Source organism: Lepidochelys kempii, chromosome 1 (genome assembly GCF_965140265.1).
Source record: "Lepidochelys kempii isolate rLepKem1 chromosome 1, rLepKem1.hap2, whole genome shotgun sequence".
NCBI lineage: Eukaryota > Metazoa > Chordata > Testudines > Cheloniidae > Lepidochelys > Lepidochelys kempii.
In genome coordinates this window covers 196,915,661-196,937,607 of record NC_133256.1, presented here as the reverse complement: position 1 = coordinate 196,937,607, position 21,947 = coordinate 196,915,661, and the positions used below count along the sequence as shown (strand labels likewise).

Below are 21,947 nucleotides of genomic sequence, written 5' to 3'. Positions count from 1 at the left end.
GAATGCTGCAACCACAAAAAGAAAAGAGCTGGTATGTTGGCAACATCTTTTATCAGCATGCCAGGAGTTTTATGTCTTGAAAGCAAAGGAACTGGAATAGAACTGGGTAAAAAACATCTTGTTTGTGCTTCATAAACACAAAAAATGTGATATTTCAAAAACACTTTTACTATGTGACAGCTTAACTAGTTGAAATGCACCATTTTTCCATTAAAGCCAGAATTTTCCCCTAAGCTTTATGAGCAAAACTTGTTTTGCCTGATACTTAAGTATTAACTAGAACATGAGAGACTTCTGTCTAAGGTACTTATATGGCCTCCATTATCACACTATCTGATCACCTCACAAACTTTTTACTCGTTTCAGAGTAACAGCTGTGTTAGTCTGTATTCACAAAAAGAAAAGGAGTACTTGTGGCACCTTAGAGGCTAACCAATTTATTTGAGCATAAGCTTTCGTGAGCTACAGCTCACTTCATCAGATGCATAAGTGAGCTGTAGCTCACGAAAGCTTATGCTCAAATAAATTGGTTAGTCTCTAAGGTGCCACAAGTACTCCTAAACTTTTTACTGTTATCCTGGCAGCACCTCTGTGAGGTGAGGAAAAGAATAGTTATTTTGGTGTCTGTGGTTTTTCAAGATGTTGCAGTCAGTGTAGAACCTACTGAAAGTTCCCATATGCCCCGCGTACACAACACTGGATTCTTTTAGCCAGCACTATCACTTGAAGCCATGCATGCACTCTGAGCCTCCTCATCATCCCATAGAAGGACATAAAGGGTGGAGCAACCACAACACTCCCTCAGTTTCCTTGCAATTGGAAGCCTGTGTTTGCTGAGGATTCTGAATGCGGGGACAGACGGCCGGTCATAGGATCCATACTGGCTACAATATCTTGAAGAACCCCAATTACTGCATGGTAAATTAACCGTTCTTTCTTTGAGTATGTATCAGTGTGGATCACGCTGTAGTTGATGGCCAAGCAGTATCCTCCTTGGATGGTAGGACTGAGGAGTTGCAGCTCATCAAACAAATGTTGCAGTATTGCCATTTCAAACTTGGCATGTGCCCTGGCTGCCATGTCAACTGTGTAACGTTCAATGAACGTCAGCAGTTTACTCCAAATCCCTGAGCATGACAGATTTCTGAAGCAGGCTGTGTTCTGGGGGAACACATCTTGACATTCAGAGGGAGAAGCTGACCAGCCATCAGGCAGCCAATGGAAAAGTCCAGTGTAATCCACTTGGTGAGTCTCTGGGAAGACTGTCTGGCCCTTTCTTAGATCTAAAAAGGCCACAAAAAGATGGCGAGAAGGCTGGAAGGACTTAGTCTTGTCTGAGCTCTTGAAATGTCCAGAGTGTGAAGTTTCTTTTCTGCAGGAGAAGAGTGAGGTTTCAGAAAGACGACCAGCAATGTGATTGATTCAGATGAAATTCTGAGATCACCTTGGGAATGAATTTGGTGTGTGGTCTCATTACCACCTTGTCCCTGTGAAATGACACACATGGCAGTTCAGCCATTAGGCTTGGATTTTGCTGACTTGCCGTGCCAACATGATGGCAATTAAGATGACCATCTTGATGGTAAGGTGGCATAAGAAGCAAACATTCTGACAGAGGTTTGAAGGGAGGGTCCATGAGCTCCAGGAGGATCACATTAAGGTTCAGGTGTGAGCTGGGTCTTTAACTGGAGGGCGGGCATGAAGGAGGCCCTTGATGAATCGTGATGCCACAGGGTGTGAGAAAACTGAATATGACTGAACTTAAGCATGATTGCTCCCAGGTGGCCTCAGATTGCTAAATGGCAGTCCTAACAGTTTCAGGAGCAGCATATAGTCCCAAATCTTTGGAATCGGGGCTCTGACCAAATTCACATTGTTCTGGGCTGGTGTTGATGCCACTGTCAAGGTTCCTCCCCCACTCTGAACTCTAGGGTACAGATGTGGGGACCTGCATGAAAAACCTCCTAAGCTTATCTTTACCAGCTTAGGTCAAAACTTCCCCAAGGTACAAAATATTACCCCCGTTATCCTTGGAATGGCCGCTACCACCACCAAACTAATACTGGTTACTGGGGAAGAGCTGTTTGGACGCGTCCTTCCCCCCAAAATACTTCCCAAAACCTTGCACCCCACTTCCTGGACAAGGTTTGGTAAAAAGCCTCACCAATTCGCCTAGGTGACTACAGACCCAGACCCTTGGATCTTAAGAACAATGAACAATCCTCCCAACACTTGCACTCCCCCTTTCCTGGGAAATGTTGGATAAAAAGCCTCACCAATTTGCATAGGTGACCACAGACCCAAACCCTTGGATCTGAGAACAATGAAAAAGCATTCAGTGTTTTACAAGAAGACTTTTAATAAAAAATAGAAGTAAATAGAAATAAAGAAATCCCCCCTGTAAAATCAGGATGGTAGATATCTTACAGGGTAATTAGATTCAAAAACATAGAGAACCCCTCTAGGCAAAACCTTAAGTTACAAAAAAGATACACAGACAGAAATAGTTATTCTATTCAGCACAATTCTTTTCTCAGCCATTTAAAGAAATCATAATCTAACACATACCTAGCTAGATTACTTACTAAAAGTTCTAAGGCTCCATTCCTGTTCTGTCCCTGGCCAAGACGACTACAGACAGACACACAAACCCTTTGTTTCTCTCCCTCCTCCCAGCTTTTGAAAGTATCTTGTCTCCTCATTGGTCATTTTGGTCAGGTGCCAGCGAGGTTACCTTTAGCTTCTTAACCCTTTACAGGTGAGAGGAGCTTTCCCCTGGCCAGGAGGGATTTCAAAGGGGTTTACCCTTCCCTTTATATTTATGACACGCCCCCCAAATCTCAGCTAGGGTGAAACACTGGCTGGGATTTCTTCCTGGAGCTCTAGGAAAACAGAGTTAATAAGACACATGCATCTCTAAATATACTACCAAGTACATAAAGACTAACAATATTTTCCACATCTCAAGGACGATTTTAACCAGTTGATTCTGGGAAACTTTCACGGGAGAGTGCATCAGCCACTTTGTTAGAAGCTCCTGAGATGTGTTGGATGTCGAAATCAAAATCTTGGAGAGCTAAACTCCACCGAAGAAGTTTTCTGTTAGTTTCTTTGACGGTGTGAAGCCACTTTAGTGCAGCATGGTCGGTTTGCAGGTGGAAACGCCGTCCCCAAACATATGGGCGTAGCTTTTCCAGAGCGTAGACAATGGCATAACATTCTTTTTCAGTGACTGACCAGTTGCTTTCCCTCTCAGACAGTTTTTTGCTGAGGAACACTACAGGGTGGAATTCTTGATCAGGTCCTTTCTGCATTAAAACTGCTCCCACACCACGCTCGGATGCATCTGTGGTTACTAGGAACGGTTTGTCAAAGTCTGGGGCCCTTAGTACAGGGTCAGACATGAGTGTCGCTTTAAGCTTGTTAAAGGCCTTCTGACACCTTCCGGTCCACTGAACAGCATTTGGCTGTTTCTTTTTGGTTAGGTCTGTCAGTGGGGCAGCGATTTGGCTGTAGTGCGGTACAAATCGTCTGTAATAACCGGCCAAGCCTAAGAAGGATTGAACCTGTTTCTTTGACTTTGGGACAGGCCACTTTTGGATAGCATCCACTTTGGCCTGTAGGGGGCTGATAGTTCCTTGACCCACCTGGTGTCCAAGGTAAGTCACTCTGTTTACGCCTATTTGACACTTCTTAGCCTTAACAGTTAGTCCTGCCTCCCTTATGCGCTCAAGGACTTTTTGTAGATGTTCCAGGTGGTCTGCCCAGGAATCCGAAAATATGGCCACATCGTCAAGGTAGGCGACTGCATATTCTCCTAATCCCGCTAGGAGACCATCTACAAGTCTTTGGAAAGTGGCGGGTGCATTTCGCAGCCCGAAAGGGAGTACATTAAATTCATACAGCCCGAGATGTGTGATGAAGGCTGACCTTTCCTTGGCAGATTCATCTAGCGGTACCTGCCAGTACCCCTTGGTTAAGTCCAAGGTAGAGATGAACTGGGCCCTTCCCAGTTTCTCTAATAGTTCATCTGTGCGTGGCATGGGATAGTTGTCTGGGCGAGTTACAGCATTTAGCTTACGGTAGTCCACGCAAAAACGTATTTCCCCATCTGGTTTGGGAACTAGAACCACTGGAGATGCCCATGCACTTTCAGAGGGGCGGATTACACCCATCTGTAACATATCCTGGATCTCCCGTTCTATAGCAGTTTTAGCTTGAGGAGACACCCGGTAAGGGTGGACCCTAATTGGGTGAGCATTACCTGTGTCAATGGAGTGGTATGCCCGTTCAGTCAGTCCTGGGGTGGCTGAGAACGTTGGCGCGTAGCTAGTGCACAGCTCCTGGATCTGCTGTCGCTGCATACGCCCAAGGGTCATGGAGAGGTTCACCTCTTCCACACCACCAGCACATTTCCCTTCGTAGTAAACACCTTCAGGCCACTCAGCGTCGTCTCCTCCCTGGGCTGTAAACTGACAAACCTTTAATTCTCTGGAATAAAAGGGCTTTAGAGAATTAATATGGTACACCTTAGGCTTTCGGTTGGAGGTGGGGAATGCTATGAGATAATTAACAGCTCCCAGGCGCTCCTGGACCACGAATGGCCCTTCCCACGATGCTTCCATTTTATGGGCCTGGAGCGCCTTTAAGACCATGACCTGGTCTCCTACTTTGAAGGAATGCTCTCTGGCATGTTTATCATACCAGGCTTTTTGCTCTTTTTGAGCATCCTGTAAGTTTTCTCTAGCAAGGGCTAAAGAGGTTCGGAGGGTGTTTTGTAGGTTGGTTACAAAGTCCAGAATGTTAGTTCCTGGAGAAGGTGTAAATCCCTCCCATTGCTGCTTCACCAACTGCAATGGCCCCTTAACCTCACGGCCATATACAAGTTCAAATGGGGAAAACCCTAAACTGGGATGTGGTACAGCTCTGTAGGCAAAGAGCAACTGCTGCAATACTAGGTCCCAATCATTGGAGTGCTCATTTACGAATTTACGTATCATGGCCCCCAAAGTTCCATTAAACTTCTCCACCATGCCATTTGTTTGATGATGGTAAGGAGTGGCAACCAAGTGATTTACCCCATGAGCTTCCCAAAGGTTTTTCATAGTTCCTGCCAGGAAATTAGTCCCTGCATCTGTGAGGATGTCGGAGGGCCAACCTACCCTGGCAAAAATGTCTGCTAGTGCCTGGCACACACTTTTAGCCCTGGTGTTGCTTAGAGCTACTGCTTCCGGCCATCGGGTGGCAAAATCCATGAAAGTCAGTATGTACTGCTTTCCTCTGGGTGTCTTTTTCGGAAAAGGACCCAGAATATCCACAGCTACTCGCTGAAATGGAACTTCAATGATGGGGAGTGGCTGGAGAGGAGCTTTGACCTGGTCTTGGGGTTTTCCCACTCTTTGGCACACCTCACAAGACTGGACATAGGTAGAAACATCCTTGCCCATTCCCTCCCAGTGGAATGACCCCCCCAAACGGTCTTTGGTCCTGTTCACCCCAGCATGGCCACTAGGGTGATCATGGGCTAAGCTCAAGAGCTTGGCCCGGTATTTAGTTGGAACTACCAACTGTCTCTGAGGATGCCAGTCTTCCTGGTGTCCCCCAGAAAGAGTTTCCTTGTATAAAAGTCCTCTTTCTACAACAAACCTGGATCGATTAGAAGAGCTGAGAGGCGGTGGGTTGCTCCGTGCCGCCGTCCAAGCTCTCTGGAGGCTTTCATCTGCTTCCTGTTCGGTCTGGAACTGTTCCCTTGATGCTGGAGACATCAGTTCCTCATGGGATTGTGGACCTAGGCTTGGTCCCTCTGGAAGCGATATAGGGGATGGAGCTGTTTCTGTTGACTGTGAACCGCTCTCCGCTGGTGCACTATGTTGGGATTCAGGCTCCGGCTGAGCCTCTTGTGTAGGGTTATCGGCTGCTGCCAGTTCAGGTTCGGTGGGGCCCTCTGGTGTTGAGGTTGCAAGTACTGGATTCAGTGCTGACACGGGGTCTGGTGTTGGTTGTTCGGCTGGTTCCGGTTCTGGGACTGGTTCCGTCTGGGTCTCTGGGACTGGATCCACTACTGCTATTGCAGACATTGGCCTGGGGTCCAGGTCCATCACCTCTGACTGGGTCCTGATAGAAGTTTCCGGAACAGAGCTAGGCCTCACGGCTTGTTTAGCCTGGTTGCGGGTGACCATTCCCACCCTCTTGGCCTGCTTCACATGATTGGCCAAGTCTTCCCCCAACAGCATGGGGATGGGATAATCATCATAGACTGCAAAAGTCCACATTCCTGACCAGCCCTTGTACTGGACAGGCAACTTGGCTGTAGGCAAATTGAAAGAGTTGGACTTGAAGGGTTGAATCGTCACTTGGATCTCTGGGTTGATTAAATTGGGGTCCACTAAGGAAGCATGGATAGCTGACACTTGTGCTCCGGTGTCCCTCCACGCGGTGACCTTCTTCCCGCCCACACTCACAGTTTCCCTCCGCTCCAAGGGTATCTGGGAGGTATCTGGGCCTGTGGACCTCTGGTGTGATTCCGGTGCAATGAACTGTAATCTGTTGGGGTTCTTGGGGCAGTTGGCCTTTACATGCCCCAGCTCGTTACACTTAAAACATCGTCCAGCTGACGGGTCACTGGGACGAGGAGGGTTGCTGGAGAACGGGGTGGTGGGACGATAAGGGGTCTGGAGGGTTCTTTGGGAGGTAGGTGGGGCTTTGGGCGGCCCCCGGTAATAGGGTGTGGTCTGGGGTGGTCCCTTCTGGTCTCCGCTCCAACTGCGACCAGTTTTCTTCTTCTCTGCCACCTCCACCCATCTGGCTCCAATCTCTCCTGCCTCGATTACAGTTTTGGGTTTCCCATCTAGGATGTATCTTTCTATTTCCTCAGGAACACCCTCTAAGAATTGTTCCATTTGCATTAGGAAGGGCAAATTTACTGGAGATTCAACACTTGCTCCTGATATCCAGGCATCCCAATGTTTCACAATGTGGTAGGCATGTCGGGTAAATGACATGTCTGGTTTCCACCTTAGGGCTCTGAACCTCCGACGAGACTGCTCGGGTGTTATCCCCATTCTGACTCTCGCCTTGGATTTAAACAGTTCATACTTGTTCATGTGTTCTTTAGGCATTTCAGCTGCCACCTCAGCTAAGGGTCCACTGAGCTGCGGCCTCAGCTCTACCATGTATTGGTCAGTAGAGATGTTGTACCCAAGGCAGGCCCTTTCGAAGTTTTCTAAGAAGGCCTCAGTATCATCACCTGCCTTGTAGGTGGGGAACTTTCTGGGATGGGAAGTGGTACCTGGAGAAGGATTGCTAGGGTTTGTTGGTATATTCTGCTGGGCCTTTATCCTCTCCATCTCCTCCACATGCTTCCTTGCCTCCATTTCCCTCTTGTGGGCAGCCTCCTGTACCTCCTTCTCCAGCCGCATGAGTTCTATCTGTCTTTCATGTTCCCTTTGTTTTTCCTCAGCCTGAAATTTGGCTAATTCCAGCTGTAGTCGAGCTGAGGATTTGGTCATTCTAACCTCTCTGTTTTTAACTAACTTTACACCTGAGGTTTAGAAATAAACAAACAAAACTTGGCTGTAAAATTTTGCTGTGCTGGAATAGAATACCTATTCTCTGATAGTGATTGTCAGCCTACAGAAAAAGACAATTCCCTTGTCTCTGCTCTGGGCCCAAATTAAAGCAAAAAACCTCCAACTACTTGGAAACCTGCTTACCCAGCCCAACGAAGAAAAAAAAAAATTTCTTTTCAAACCTGTGCTCCTTGTAAAACAAAAAAAAAAATCAAAATCCTAAAAAAAAACCCTGCCACTTTTGTCTCCAGGCAAATGGGTAGAGCACACACCCCCTATTTACTTTTAGGAAGAAAAGAAAAAAAAAAACACAAACCTCTGGGTTGGAAGACTGTGAATTTCCCTGCAGGAGTTAAGTACCCTGCCTCCAGGCAAATGAAACCTGCAATTCACAAGATAATCCCCTTTTGTCTCTGCTTGGCCACAAAGCAGAGAGAAACCAAGCTGCTTTCAGTTTCAAAGCTGCCTTCTGGACTTCCTAAAAATTCCTTTTTAAAATCTGTATTTCTAGTTCAAAAAATCTCAACTGGATCTCAAAATGATTTCAGGTTAATCCCACCACTGTGCCACCATGTCAAGGTTCCTCCCCCACTCTGAACTCTAGGGTACAGATGTGGGGACCTGCATGAAAAACCTCCTAAGCTTATCTTTACCAGCTTAGGTCAAAACTTCCCCAAGGTACAAAATATTACCCCCGTTATCCTTGGAATGGCCGCTACCACCACCAAACTAATACTGGTTACTGGGGAAGAGCTGTTTGGACGCGTCCTTCCCCCCAAAATACTTCCCAAAACCTTGCACCCCACTTCCTGGACAAGGTTTGGTAAAAAGCCTCACCAATTCGCCTAGGTGACTACAGACCCAGACCCTTGGATCTTAAGAACAATGAACAATCCTCCCAACACTTGCACTCCCCCTTTCCTGGGAAATGTTGGATAAAAAGCCTCACCAATTTGCATAGGTGACCACAGACCCAAACCCTTGGATCTGAGAACAATGAAAAAGCATTCAGTGTTTTACAAGAAGACTTTTAATAAAAAATAGAAGTAAATAGAAATAAAGAAATCCCCCCTGTAAAATCAGGATGGTAGATATCTTACAGGGTAATTAGATTCAAAAACATAGAGAACCCCTCTAGGCAAAACCTTAAGTTACAAAAAAGATACACAGACAGAAATAGTTATTCTATTCAGCACAATTCTTTTCTCAGCCATTTAAAGAAATCATAATCTAACACATACCTAGCTAGATTACTTACTAAAAGTTCTAAGGCTCCATTCCTGTTCTGTCCCTGGCCAAGACGACTACAGACAGACACACAAACCCTTTGTTTCTCTCCCTCCTCCCAGCTTTTGAAAGTATCTTGTCTCCTCATTGGTCATTTTGGTCAGGTGCCAGCGAGGTTACCTTTAGCTTCTTAACCCTTTACAGGTGAGAGGAGCTTTCCCCTGGCCAGGAGGGATTTCAAAGGGGTTTACCCTTCCCTTTATATTTATGACAGCCACCATTGGTGCTGGTTCTTTACTTGGTGCCACTTCTTTGCTGAGGGCCCTGGGCATCACCTGACTGCTTGATGGAAGATACAGGTTTGCCAGGTACAAGGGTTTTAGAGCCTGGATCTTCTGGGTCCAACACCTCTCTCTTGGATTATTCTAAGAATTGGATTTTGGGTCTTGCATCCCATGATTTTCAGATTTGAGTAGAGAACAAAAAGCAAACCAAGCATTTAGTTGGGATGTGGGATGAATTCAGGCAGAAGAGGCACTTCCTGTGCCTGTCTTTAAGCAGAAGTCCATCACAGGATGGGGGAAAGCCTGAAGCCTGTGGGTTTTGAGGTTGCCATCTTGAGGTCCTTGTTCAGAGGGGGCTTCATGGGGAGGGGGAGTCTGAACAGAGAGGGGGGATTGTAATGGGGGTCTCTACAGGGGGGAGTGGTCATAGAATTTTGATCCAGATAAGGGTTATTCCATCCAAGATGTGAGCAGGTTAGAAGTTAAGCTCTGAAGGCTGTTCAGAAGGTGTTACAGAAATTTAGATGAAGACAGCTTATGCTGGAGTTGTCAGTAGCTAAGATACCGCATTGGGTGCATGCACACAAGTACCCACACAGCATATATATTTTAAACTCTATCTTCAGAGAGTATAGATGACAAAGCAATTTGTTAAGAGGAAAGAAGAGACAAAACAGATCTACTATTCTTCCAAAGCAACACACCAAAATAGTTTTTAAAAATGAACACACTGAGAATGACTAGTGGAATTAGGCATGAAATCCACTCAACTGTCCTTAATTTCAGGTATATTACTTTGAGATTTTTTTCCCCTTTAACTGATTTTTTTTTTTTATTACACAGACGTTTTTCGTGCAAGTACAAAGAAAACATAACCGAGTCTCCAGATAGGGCCCAGATACCATGTTTATTACTAAATGAAATTAGTTTGAAAACTGAAGCAATACAGAAATAATAGACTATCTTTCACATTTTCACAGCCACTGTGATTTTTTTAAGTCAAATTCATTACAAGGCTCACACTCAAGTGGACGATGGAAAATACTTCTTAACACGACATTTCCGAAGTATGGCATTTCTGACACACTGCCAGTAATGTAGTAGATAAAACAAGGCAGGCCCTACTAATTGTTCTCATGTGTAACCACAGTGACATTACAGTACAGGTTATTTAAAGCCTGGTGGGATATACTTATGACTCCGGGTAAAGAATACTTTTAAAAGTATTCTGTTAAACACTGTCTGAAAATCTGTTCCAAAAAGCTGAAGCGCAAATTTTACAACCCCTGATAATGATTTATAGTCAGGCAGTTCATGACCTGTAAAATAATCAGAAGTTTTTATCTTTTCGGAATAGTTGGCATCCTGTGCCCTTACAGACAGTTTTTAGATTTTGCTCCCTAAACCATAAAAATGTCACGAGAGCTGTTAGTAGTTTGGAAGAAGCTCAAGATCAGCTTTTATTTTTAATTTAATTCCCCAGGGTGTCTAGTTATCAAAACTTACAAAACATACTTATGCACTTTGCTAAGAGGATTGTAAGGTCTTCTGGCTTCATAGTCCAAGGACTACAAAACAAAATTCCTGTTATGGATATCTTTCTGATGCTGGTGGTATGTCACGCATTCCCCCCACAGACAGTCATTTGCTTCCCCTTGCTACAAGAACTCAATTTAAAGAACATGGTTGCAATACTTCCATGAAATTGCTGTAATTTAGCCATTTTTCTTTTAAAAACACTGAAATGGAGTCAATAACATAACTATCAATTATGCTTTTGCCTCTTTGTGTGTGTTAATTAATCCCAAAATAGCCAGCAGGGCTGAGTTATTAACATGTTGTTTGCTTTGGCTGTCACATTTATAGGTTGGGAAACTGATTCATAACATTTCAACATAATTAGAAGCCAGATTCTGCCTTCAGTTCCATCCATAAGGCTGTAGTTAAATAGGCAGTGGGGTTGCAGAGGTGTAGCTGAGGACAAAGTTTGTCTTACAAGAAGGATCTTAGCTAGCATTTCTGTGCTAGTTTACACAAAAGGGAAGATGAGAGAAAGCTGCTTTGTACTTGCTGCCAGATTTTTCCTGGATAAAGACTAAGCTTTTGGCTTTGATCTATAAAGCTCTTTTGTTTCAAGTCCTAGCTACCTTAGAAAATGCCCCTCTCCTCATATGATACTGTGGGAGTTGCAATCAACTGAGACAATCCATCTAAAGACCTCCTAGTTGAAAACGAAGTATCTTTGTAGAACATTCATTTACATTACCCGCCTACTGTAGACTGAACGAGGAGTCCTTGAGGCACCTTAGAGACTAACAAATTTATTTGGGCATAAGCTTTCATGGGCTATAGCCCACTTCATCAGATGTATGGAGTGAAAAATGCAGTAAGCAGGTACCATGGAACAGATTAAGTGAGTTATTTCGGATTTATACCAGTCTAACTAGAGCAGAATCTGGTCTAGATTTAATTGCCATAAGCCAAACCTTGGTCCCATTGATTTTAGTGGAATAGCATTTAGTTCCAATGTGTTGTAATTTAACATTTATAAAAAGCACTTAGGGAGCCCAAAACTTACTCACTCAGTGTGCACATGGAGACAAAGTACTTTGCTACATTTCACAAATACCTACACCAAATTAAAATCCCATCATATTTATGTTCTCCTATAAACCACCCTGGCCCCTTGCAGTGCTATATAAATAAAAACAAATAATGCATTCTAACTTTACAAAACAATAAATCAAACATAACCGACTTCCATGTACTTTTTCATAAATAGCATAAAGCCACAAATCGGTGCCTCTTGACACTTCAGTATTTTTTTTTAAATATGAGTGTCTTTTTACAAATCCAATAGCCTTGTCAACTTTTTCCACTGTCTAAGAGAGGAAACACAGTGTGCAACAAATTAGAGTATTATTTATTGAGCGTCACATAAATAAGTAGCATCAAGTCTTGGCAAAGCAAACAGTGATGTTGAACAACCTTTTAAGAAAAACACTTGCTGGCATTTCTTTTTAGGAGAAAAGAGGATTTCTCCATAAAAAGCCTCTGCTGATGTAAAAATTAAACACTTACACATCTGCTAGAGTTATGAGCATTTTACTCATTGAATTTTATAGCCTGCAGTTATTTGCCGTATTTCCAATAAGAACTGTTAGAGAGGTTTTCAAAGTCTCTGAGGACAGTTTAAGAAATAAAAAATGAAAACCTATGAACAAGCCATGTCCATGGGCATGTCACTGATAGACATGGAAGTTTTGCTTAGTCTCATGAACAGTTAGTTTTAGGCACATACAGTAACTTATTGACTAAGAAAATGGTTGACTTGCTGGAGCACTACCAAAGGACCATTCCACTATTAAATACCATATTACACACAATGCTCTGTTTAAAAGCATATTGTGCTTTCCCATCCAGGAAAAGCAGCACGAAAGCCTTCTTCTTCGAGCCTGACACAAAATGTACTCCTTCCATGCACTTGGGGTAGGGCAGGTTTTATGTAATTCGGTGAGAGAGGACGAGAAGCAGGGAGCTGAGCTGAGGTTTGTAGAGCAAGCAGAACAGCAGAAACACTACCTATTGGTATAACTGGTATCATGTCTGTCTGCACTCACCTAGGATGGGGATAATAAAAACAGAATTACTCACTTCTTGGAGGAGTTCCTGTTTTTCTTTCCAAGCATACACAGCTCTTCCTCAGCACAGCAGGATATTCACGCTCCCCAGGTCAAGAGGAATGTAACTAGCCATACCCATACTCATGTCATCACATCCCCTCTAATAAATGAAAGATACTTAGAATGCACCTGAGCCTGACTGTAAAAGAAACAGCACTGTACAAAATAAAGTACTGTAGGTAGCCTAGTTAAAGGAGAGTGTACAGTGAGGAGTTCAATATGTCAGAGAATGGAAATGAAGACTCTGCAAGTAACTCAGTTCCTCTCCATCACTCCATGAGTGCAGCTCTGTAGATTTCCCAAAACACTTACTAAATGGAATGGAGGTAAACAAAGAAATATGCCTTGTGAGCTTTTTTAATGAACATGAAAGCAATGGATCCTGAAAAAGGAGAGAGAGAGAAACACAACAGGAGAGATTTACTAGACTAGCATAGACACAACTCCATCTGTAAGACACTGGAGAAACTGGAGGCAGAAACTGGAGATCTAAAGACCAGCTACCTGTCCAATCTCGAATGCACTGACTCATGAACATGTCCAGAAGTTTTGTGTCCACATTGTAGCCAAGTCAGCACGGCCAACAAACTGTGGGATGTCCCTAAAATAATATAAGGATATGGTAACAACCAAAATATGATCTACCTTGCAAGGAGCTCTTATTGTATATGGTAGGTCTTACCCAAGGGATTCCCACAGCATATTTCTTCTTTAAAGTCCTCCTTTGGAAACCCCCCCCACAAAATTTGAAATAAAAATCGCTATCCAACATATTGTCAGTCTTGGTAAATCCAGATACAATGTGGCTTCTTACAGTTGCTGAACAGATTGCTTCTTAAGGAGTTTCATGTTGAGGCAAGCTTGAAGCTAAAGATCTATAAACAGGGGTTGAACTGGTGGGAGCAGAGAGGAATGAAGGTAATGGTACCCTTCCTAGGTCCAATCCACATAATCATCTCCATCTACCTGAGATACTGCTCACAATAGACTGCGGAATGTTCAAAAGATGATTATGTGCACTCTGCTAGGCTTACTGGTCTTGGCTACTTCTTTATTGGGGTAGTATCTCCCAAATGGCACCCACTCTCATGTCACCGAAATACAATGTTAATCACAGGAGATTGTGCAGATCTTCAAAATATGACATCCCTTTCCTTTCTTCCGTGCTTTCATGAGCAATAAAAGTTTACAGACATCTGAGTTAATACCCATTGGTAGTTCACACCTCTCAGAGTTTTAGTTTCAGGCTGTCTACAGCCTCAGGCAGTCATTACTGCACTGGTCAAACTGCACATGGCGTGCAAAGAGTTTTCTCTCAACCATAATGGGTAGAAACTCTGGACTACTTCTTTCTTAAAACTAAAGCAGAAATGTTGGAGAATAAATAATAGCTTCAGCAAGGTGGTGCTATGCTGTATCACAGCCTACTCCGCCCCTCCGAATTTGAGCCTTCCCCATAATGTAGTTATTCTACAAAAAGTGATGGAGTCAATATTCATCAGCTCCCAGTGATTCCACAAAGATGTGCAGCTTGCATGTAATATGAAGATCTTTTCAAACTCCAGCTCTCCTAATTCAACCTGGAATTTGAGAGTAAAGCTGGGGTTTCCCCGCCCCCCCGCCACCTTTTCAGTCTGTGCATCACTACCAGTAAGAAAGATTCTGTAGATTTATTTACACTTATGCAGTCCCACATTGCCTTCAAGCAATTTCACAAGCATGAAGAAGTAAATGACATCAAAATCTGACCCATCCCACTAAAGCCCCTCAGGACTGATAGGAGCAAAAAGTAGAAAAACATGAAGAAGTTACCTATAGTATGAATTTTTACACTGCTGCACTGAGTGTAATGACTGAAATTTCCCCCCAAAACCATCTGTTTAGACCTTAAAAACTGAAGCTCCTTGCAGTGCGGTTCTACTCTGAAGAATAACTCTGTAAAACTGGCAGTGTCTTACTCAATATACTTTACAATCTGGGAAAAAACCTCTTCAAAACGACAGTATTAGCCACTCAACCTCATTCTATCACTTTGCCTGATCTCATAAACTAAGCTGCGATGGATGCAGCCAGTACTTCGAGGGGGGTAAATACAGTGTTCCAGAAATCACTTTGGAGATTCAGTACTTTACTTCCTCCTGAGTCAGTATGAAAACCCTACTACAGCATTCTGTTCAGGTTACTGTTCTGGGAGTTCTATCTTTTGCAGAAGACATAAAACGGAAGTCTTGGCCACTTGTGCTCATTAAATATGTTAATCTCCATCCCCACTCTCATATGCTCTGGCCAATTTCCAACCTGAATGATTCATTCCATCTCCCAAGATTTTCCTTACAGTTTTAGTTGGATAAGAGATCCTTCAATTCCTGTCCAAAACTGCTACAGAAGTGCACTGTTAAACAGCAGCCATGTTTCATCCCAGAGATGGCTGCATTTCCTCCATATGTCTCTGTTTGTTGAATGTTCCTAGGGCTGAGCTGCCAGTACATTTTTCAGTAGATATGGAGGAAAATTCAAGTTCAAGACTTGTTGATAACTTGAAAGCTTTTCCTTTTGAAAAAAACAGACTTTTTAATTTTTTTTTCAAATGAGCAGTATATGCGTCAAGCAAGCTAGTAACACTTCAAGGAAAGTAACTGCTATTAACAGATGCATTTACAACTGCAGTGATGAATGAAAACAGAGCCACTAGGAAAGTTTTAACAAGCCAAGTTGGCCAAGGATCAATGGACGAGGTACTTGCACGCAGCTGCAGAATAACTGACAGAACTTCCTTAGCAATCTTAGGAGCACATGGACAGATGTTATTCACATTTTCTGCAGGAGTGAATTCTTACAATCACATCCATCAAGAGATGGAAGTTATATTCTAATGTTACTAATCTTGTCACTCACAGAAACTGATTATAGCTCTATGTAGAATTATCGCCATCAAAATGTGGAGACACGGAGGGGATGAGAAAACTGCCAATGCCTTAAGGAAGCATAACGTGATGGTACTTATTTACTAATGATCAATAGAGAGAAGCATTACTAGACACGGCCTTTTTCACTGCATTATTATTAATTTATTAAGCTCCGACAGTGGACTTGGCGTTGTACAACACAAAATATAGATGATTCATATCTCAAGAATCTTACAGGCGGTATGTTTATAAATTTATATGATTTCAGTTGTGCTATCCATATTTGATATGGAACACCAACCTAAATGTCCTTCATTTCTTTTATAATTTGTGGGCACCTTCACTCACCCCTGAGCACTTGGTACAATTTAGGGGAAGAAAGAGAGGCATATACTGTATATTAGAAATACAGATTGAGGGTGCATGAACAGACCAAATAACCAACAGAGAAAGCTTGAAAATAAACTTTCGCTAAATGCAAAGGAGAGTTGACTTACTGGGGGTTTAATTCCCCACTGTTGGTAGATGGTGATTAAGCAGGTAATTCTGGTGCAAAATTATTTTCACAGCACCCAAAAATATGTTGGCTTCTTTATAGTACCAACAGAAGAATGAGATGCATCTGGTGCACAGGGATCACTCTCTAATTTGGACATGATGAAATGTGAGTTGGGGTGGGGGTGATGGTAACAAACAGTAATGAGGAGAGACGGTGAGGTAAGAGGAGGTTTACAGCAGCAAGCTGATGTGCTTACTGAGTTTAGGCATGTGAACTTCTACATGGTTCTAGAAAGAGTTGTCTATTTTTTATTATTTAAATTACAATTTAAGGCCCCAATCCTGCAATCAGATCAGCCCAAGCAGAGCCTTGCATCAAAAGTCCCATTGAGATTTTCTGGCTATGGGACGTCAACCATGAATACACTCAAAGCTCAAATACTACCAGATGTTAAAAAAAACACATAAAAAATTAAATGAACATATCAAAAGACCACTAAAAAGAACTCCCAAGACCAAGTAATTATGCCTCTAATCTAGCAACTGGATCCATTAAGACAAACTCTGGTGCCCATGTGGAGCCTAATTGAAGTTTCAAACATACTTATGACTGGCACGCAGTGTTTCCAGCTCTCATGATTTTATTGCAAGTCATACTGTTTGGTGTTTTCCTTTATCCCCAGCTCCTGGAGTCAATGATTTTGTGAAACACTCAGCTTTAATTTAACAAAAAAGTTTCTAGCCTTCTTAGTTGTGTAGATGAAAGTTTGAAAAAGTGACCCCCTAAAGGCTCAAATCCCAGAAAGCAAATTAAAAGAACCCAGCTTCGTTTTTGAATCTCATTATTTTTAAGCCAGTGTCATGATTTCGGGGACCTGAAGATTTTTGAATGCTTGGGGATGGCAATACTGCAAATATCAATAAACAAACATAAAACAAATGTATAAATCCGACTCATGGAAGACTGTGTTGAAATCCTTTCCAACAGCAATAAACCAACAATACTGAAAGACTTGAGATGCCAAGGCCATATGCTCTTAGGCAGAAGAACAGAAATCAGCTTGTACACTACAACAAAATGAAGAAGAAAGCACAACAGCACCACCTTGAGAAACAGCACACGCCAAAGAAAAGATCTTACCCACCTGCCTCACTTGTGAATCAATAATCTAGGAGCCTGCTCCTGCTCACATTGAAGACAATAGAAAAAATCCATTGACTTGACTAGTGCAGGATCAAGACATAGTAAATCTCTACCTTGAGTTTAGAAACACAAAGTTCAATTAACATACATACAACAGCCCCTCTAGTTTCTTTCACTAAGGCAAAACATAAATATATTCTGCTGTGAACAGAAATGAGGGAAGAACACTAATTCACTATCCTCCGATGGATTTCACAGACATTCTAATATGGAAAACAGAACTCACGAAAGCTCATGCTCAAATAAATTGGTTAGTCTCTAAGGTGCCACAAGTACTCCTTTTCTTTTTGCGAATACAGACTAACACGGCTGTTACTCTGAAACCACACAATGCTACTGGACCAAGAGGTACTGCAGAAATCATATAGATCGCAAGATTATTGAGGGACAATGTGAGCTTAGAAGAGTTAAGCTCCTGAAATACTTTAGGGCAATGAGAAAATTTGAACTCCTGTGACATTCTGCACCAGCACTCACTGTTCATGAGCGACACTCCTTCTTTCAATGCATTCTTATAATGGCTATCACCACGAGTAGATGATGTCTCTATGATTCTTTACTGACACTATCAACCACAGTCAATCTTTTTTAGTATTTCAGGGACTCTATTCTCACCAGCAGCTCAAACACATCATTATCTCTTCCAAAGCTGATTCATATCTCCACATTTCCAGTACAGCTGCTTTGTTCAAGTAGCTAGCTGGATTCCATTTGCTTCTCTCTGCCATTCAGTCACTGCAATTCTCACCAATGGGGACAGCTAAAATCCACTGCTGCAGACACTAATAGCTACAATACCAATTATCTACTCCTTTCCACTGCTCTCAACCACAACAGATGAGAGGTGGTGACCAGATCCAAACTTTAATAAACCACCACCACCACCTAAACTGAAATGAAAACTTGGAGAAAACGAGTTTTTGGATAAACTGAAAATGACAATGTAAAAATAGGGCTAAAAAAGCAGCTGAAGGTTTGTTGCTCTCCATCTCTCCCCTTAGCACTCCTGGGAGAGGCAGTGAAGCGGAATCAATGGCTCCATCTCCCACATTAGCGCTCCTGGGAGAGGCAGTGAAGGGGAATCAGTGGAACCCTGGGACAAGCCTGCCGTCCCAGTGCTAGGTCAGTAGGTTGCTGCTAAATGAGGTACTTTTCAGTCTGCTAAAGTACTGTAACACAACTAGCACAGTGTCCTTCCTCCTCTCTACTCCCCCACTAGTGGCTGCTCCACATGAAAGGATAAGAACCTACTACGGCTACTAGCTGGAGGACTCACTCCTTTAGCTCAAGCCATAGAGGCTCGTGCTTTTAGCATCCGAGGTCCCAGGTTTGAACCTTGTTGAAAACACAAGCAAGGGGGGTTAGTGTTGGTAATTTAGTTGTACTATATCTACATGAATTGCTATTCAAAATATAGGCAACAATAACAAATGTTCCCACAATAGATTGATTTTTACATTTTACCCTTCAAAAAATATCTAGCACTTTATATGGGCCTAAACAGTGAAAGTTGCCCCTTACCACAGAAATCTGAAATGATACCCCTAACTCTGGGGCTTATTTTATTGACATCTGACTGTACACGCCTATGGGTGAGCCATACACTGACCACAAATGAATGTTCCTCTCGAAGCCATATTACATCATTCTGCTGCTGCAAACAAGCTATTATCAGATGTTAAATGTATTTGATTTGGGCTTGAAGTTGGTTGCTGAAGGTCTGAGTTGTTTGATTCTATACAGTAGAACAAATTTAACATGTTAAATAAGTAGGAAACGTGCTTTCTCCCGCTTTGATACCAGTGTATCCTGAATCACCCACTGACCTTTGATTCATTTAAAGAAAATTCAGCACATTCTGAATTACGAAAACAAGAATCATTCTCACTTCCTAAAAGTTCTCTCTTTGTCAGTGACAATTAAACAAAACTAGACTTACCTAGACTATATATTTCAATTCAGTATGGTCATAAACCATTTAATTTGGTTAAAAAAAGTAGGGTTTTTTTTGCCTTTTTCTTCAAACCTAGACCAAGTTGGTATTCAATGCACATTTAGCTCAAATGCACATTTTAAAGGCACACTGTGAGGGTAATTAACCAATGGAACAGTTTGCCATGGGACACTGCGATGCTCCATCATTTTAAGTTTTTAAACCAAGATTGGGTGTCTTTTTAAAAGAAAGGCTCCAGTTCAGCCACGAGCTAGTAGGCTGCACGCAGGAATTACTTGGTAAGGTTCTACGGCATGGGTTATGCAGGAGGTCAGACTAGATGATCACAGTGGTCCCTTCTGGCCCTAAAAATCTATTAATCTATGAAATAACCAAAATTAAGTGTGTAAGAGCTGCCATATTGGGTCAAGACCATGGTCCATCTTGCCCAGTATCCGGTCTTCGACACTGGCCCATACCAGAGCTTCAGGGGGAGCTACAGAGCAGGGCAATTATGGAGTGGATCTACCCCTGTCTTCCACTCCCAGTTTCTGGCAAATCAGGGGTTTAGGGGCGCTCTGAGCATGAGGTTGCTTCCTGGACCATCTTGGCTAATAGCCATCAATGGACCTAGCCGCCACAAACTTATCGAGTTATTTTTTTTTAACCCAGTTATACTTTTGGTCACACAACATTCCCTGATGAGTTCCAAAGATTAGTTATGTATTGTGTGAAAAAGTACTTCCTCTTGTTAGTATTTTTGTATGATGTGAAAGGGTAAAAAACACTTCTCTATTCCCTATCTCCACATCATTCATAATTTCATAGACCTCTATACTATCCCTCCATAGTCATCTCTTTTCTAAGATGAACAGCCTCAATCTTAGTCTCTCCTTGTATGGAAGCCATTCCATAACCTTGATCATCTTTGTTGCCCTTCTTTGAACCTTTTCCAGTTCCACCACATCTTTTTTGAAAAGGGATGGTCAGAACTGGATATAGTATTCAACTGTGGGCGCACCATGGATTTATATAATGGCATTATGATATTTTCTATCTCATTTTCTATCCCTTTTCTAAATTACTAACTTACTGTTAGCCTTTTTGACCGCTGCTGTGCATGGAGAGAAAGTTTTCAGAGAACTGTCCATGGTGACTCCAAAATCTTTCTTGGGTGGTAACAGCTCATTTGAAAAGTATCATTGCATACGTAAAGTTGGGATTATTTTTTCCATTACTTTGCACTCAGCAAGGTAGAATTTCATCTGTCATTTTGTCATCCAGTTTTGTGAGATCCCTTTGTAACTTCTCACAGTCTGCTTTGGAGTAAATGATCTTGAATAATTTTATATCATCTGCAAACTTTGCCACTTCACTGTTTTCCCCCTTTTCCAGATCATTTAATTAATATGTTGAACAACACATGTCCCAGTACAGATTCATTGGTGACTCCACTATTTGCCTGTCTCCATTAGACACATACTTTCCTACTCTTTATTTCTTATCTTTCAGCCAGTTACTGATCCATGAGAGGACCTTCCCACTTATCTCATGACTGCTTAGTTTGCTTATGAGCCTTTGGTGAGAGACCTTGTCAAAGGCTTTCTGAAAATTCAAGTACACCATATCCACTGGATCACCCTTATCCACGTGCTTGTTGACTCTTTCAAAGAATTCTAACAGACTGGTGAGGCATGACTCCCTTTACAAAAGTCATGTTGACTCTTCCCCAACAAATCCGAATTATCTATGTGTCTGGTAATTCTGTTCTTTCACTAGAGGTTCCACCAGTTTCCCTGTCATTGCAAGTATCTCATCTGAAGCCCTCTTTAAAAATCAGTGTTACATTAGCTACCTGCCAGACATCCAGTACACAGGCTGGTTTCAGTGAGAGGCTACATACTCAAGTCAGTAGTTCTGCAATTTTATAATTGCAAATTAAGGTTAGTAGTCCTATTGACCTCAATGGAAACAGAGCACGGTTGGGTACTTACAACAAATATACACATGACCTAAAACAGAGTGCATTAAGTGCATGCAGATTTAGTGAGAGGCAAAAAGTTACTGTAGTTAACACCATTATGCCATAAACATAGTGCTGAAAGCAAATCTGTGTTATGGACTTGTGTCTTTTTATAGTTCAACCATACATACTGTATGTATCTGTTTCACTGGTACCATGGTAACCATAAAGAGAAAACACACACCAACCTGAAATAGTAGCAATCACATCACTTATGGGAATCGCCAAGTACAGGATAACCATGTGTCCTGAAAGCTGGGAATGTTCCTGTTTTCAGGGCCTGTCTCACTGTCACTGCCGTTTTGAGCAAAAGAAGGTTGGTTTATCCAGTTTTTACAATTCCTGCAAACTGTCCTCCTGAGCAAATGAAACGGAGAGGCTGGCTGAATAGAGGTGCACTTCAAGGATCTCTCCTAACCAAGCCTGTTGCATGTTTCCACACTGCCCTCCCCTTGGGGCCTCTCCGTGAACCCTCTGATAACCCTAATATGAAATCACTCATATGCAGGCCCTGCTACCACAAGCTGATCCACACTGCTGGACACCCATGCTCAAACGGAGCCACAGAGAAGTTAATGGGGCTCCATGGAAATGCAGGGATCTGTTCACAGGGATCAGTTT

At 42.6% G+C, this 21,947-nt stretch overlaps 1 protein-coding gene and 1 long non-coding RNA gene across 10 annotated transcripts in view; one reads left to right on the top strand and one right to left on the bottom strand.

Moving 5' to 3' along the window:
• The window catches only part of CMSS1 (cms1 ribosomal small subunit homolog), a 371,436-nt gene that overhangs the window by 95,564 nt on the left and 253,925 nt on the right, over window positions 1-21,947 (bottom strand). The window contains exon 1 of one of the 9 annotated variants that reach the window (XM_073307658.1): window positions 21,515-21,641. The exons of the other annotated variants lie outside the window; for them this stretch is intronic. Coding sequence (XP_073163759.1) covers window positions 21,515-21,569 — 55 coding nt within the window. The 5' untranslated portion in view covers window positions 21,570-21,641. Of the gene's footprint in view, window positions 1-21,514; window positions 21,642-21,947 lie in introns of those variants that run through there. 9 annotated transcript variants of the gene reach the window in all.
• The window catches only part of LOC140896255 (uncharacterized), a 151,805-nt gene that overhangs the window by 33,850 nt on the left and 96,008 nt on the right, over window positions 1-21,947 (top strand). The gene's annotated exons all lie outside the window — the stretch shown is intronic.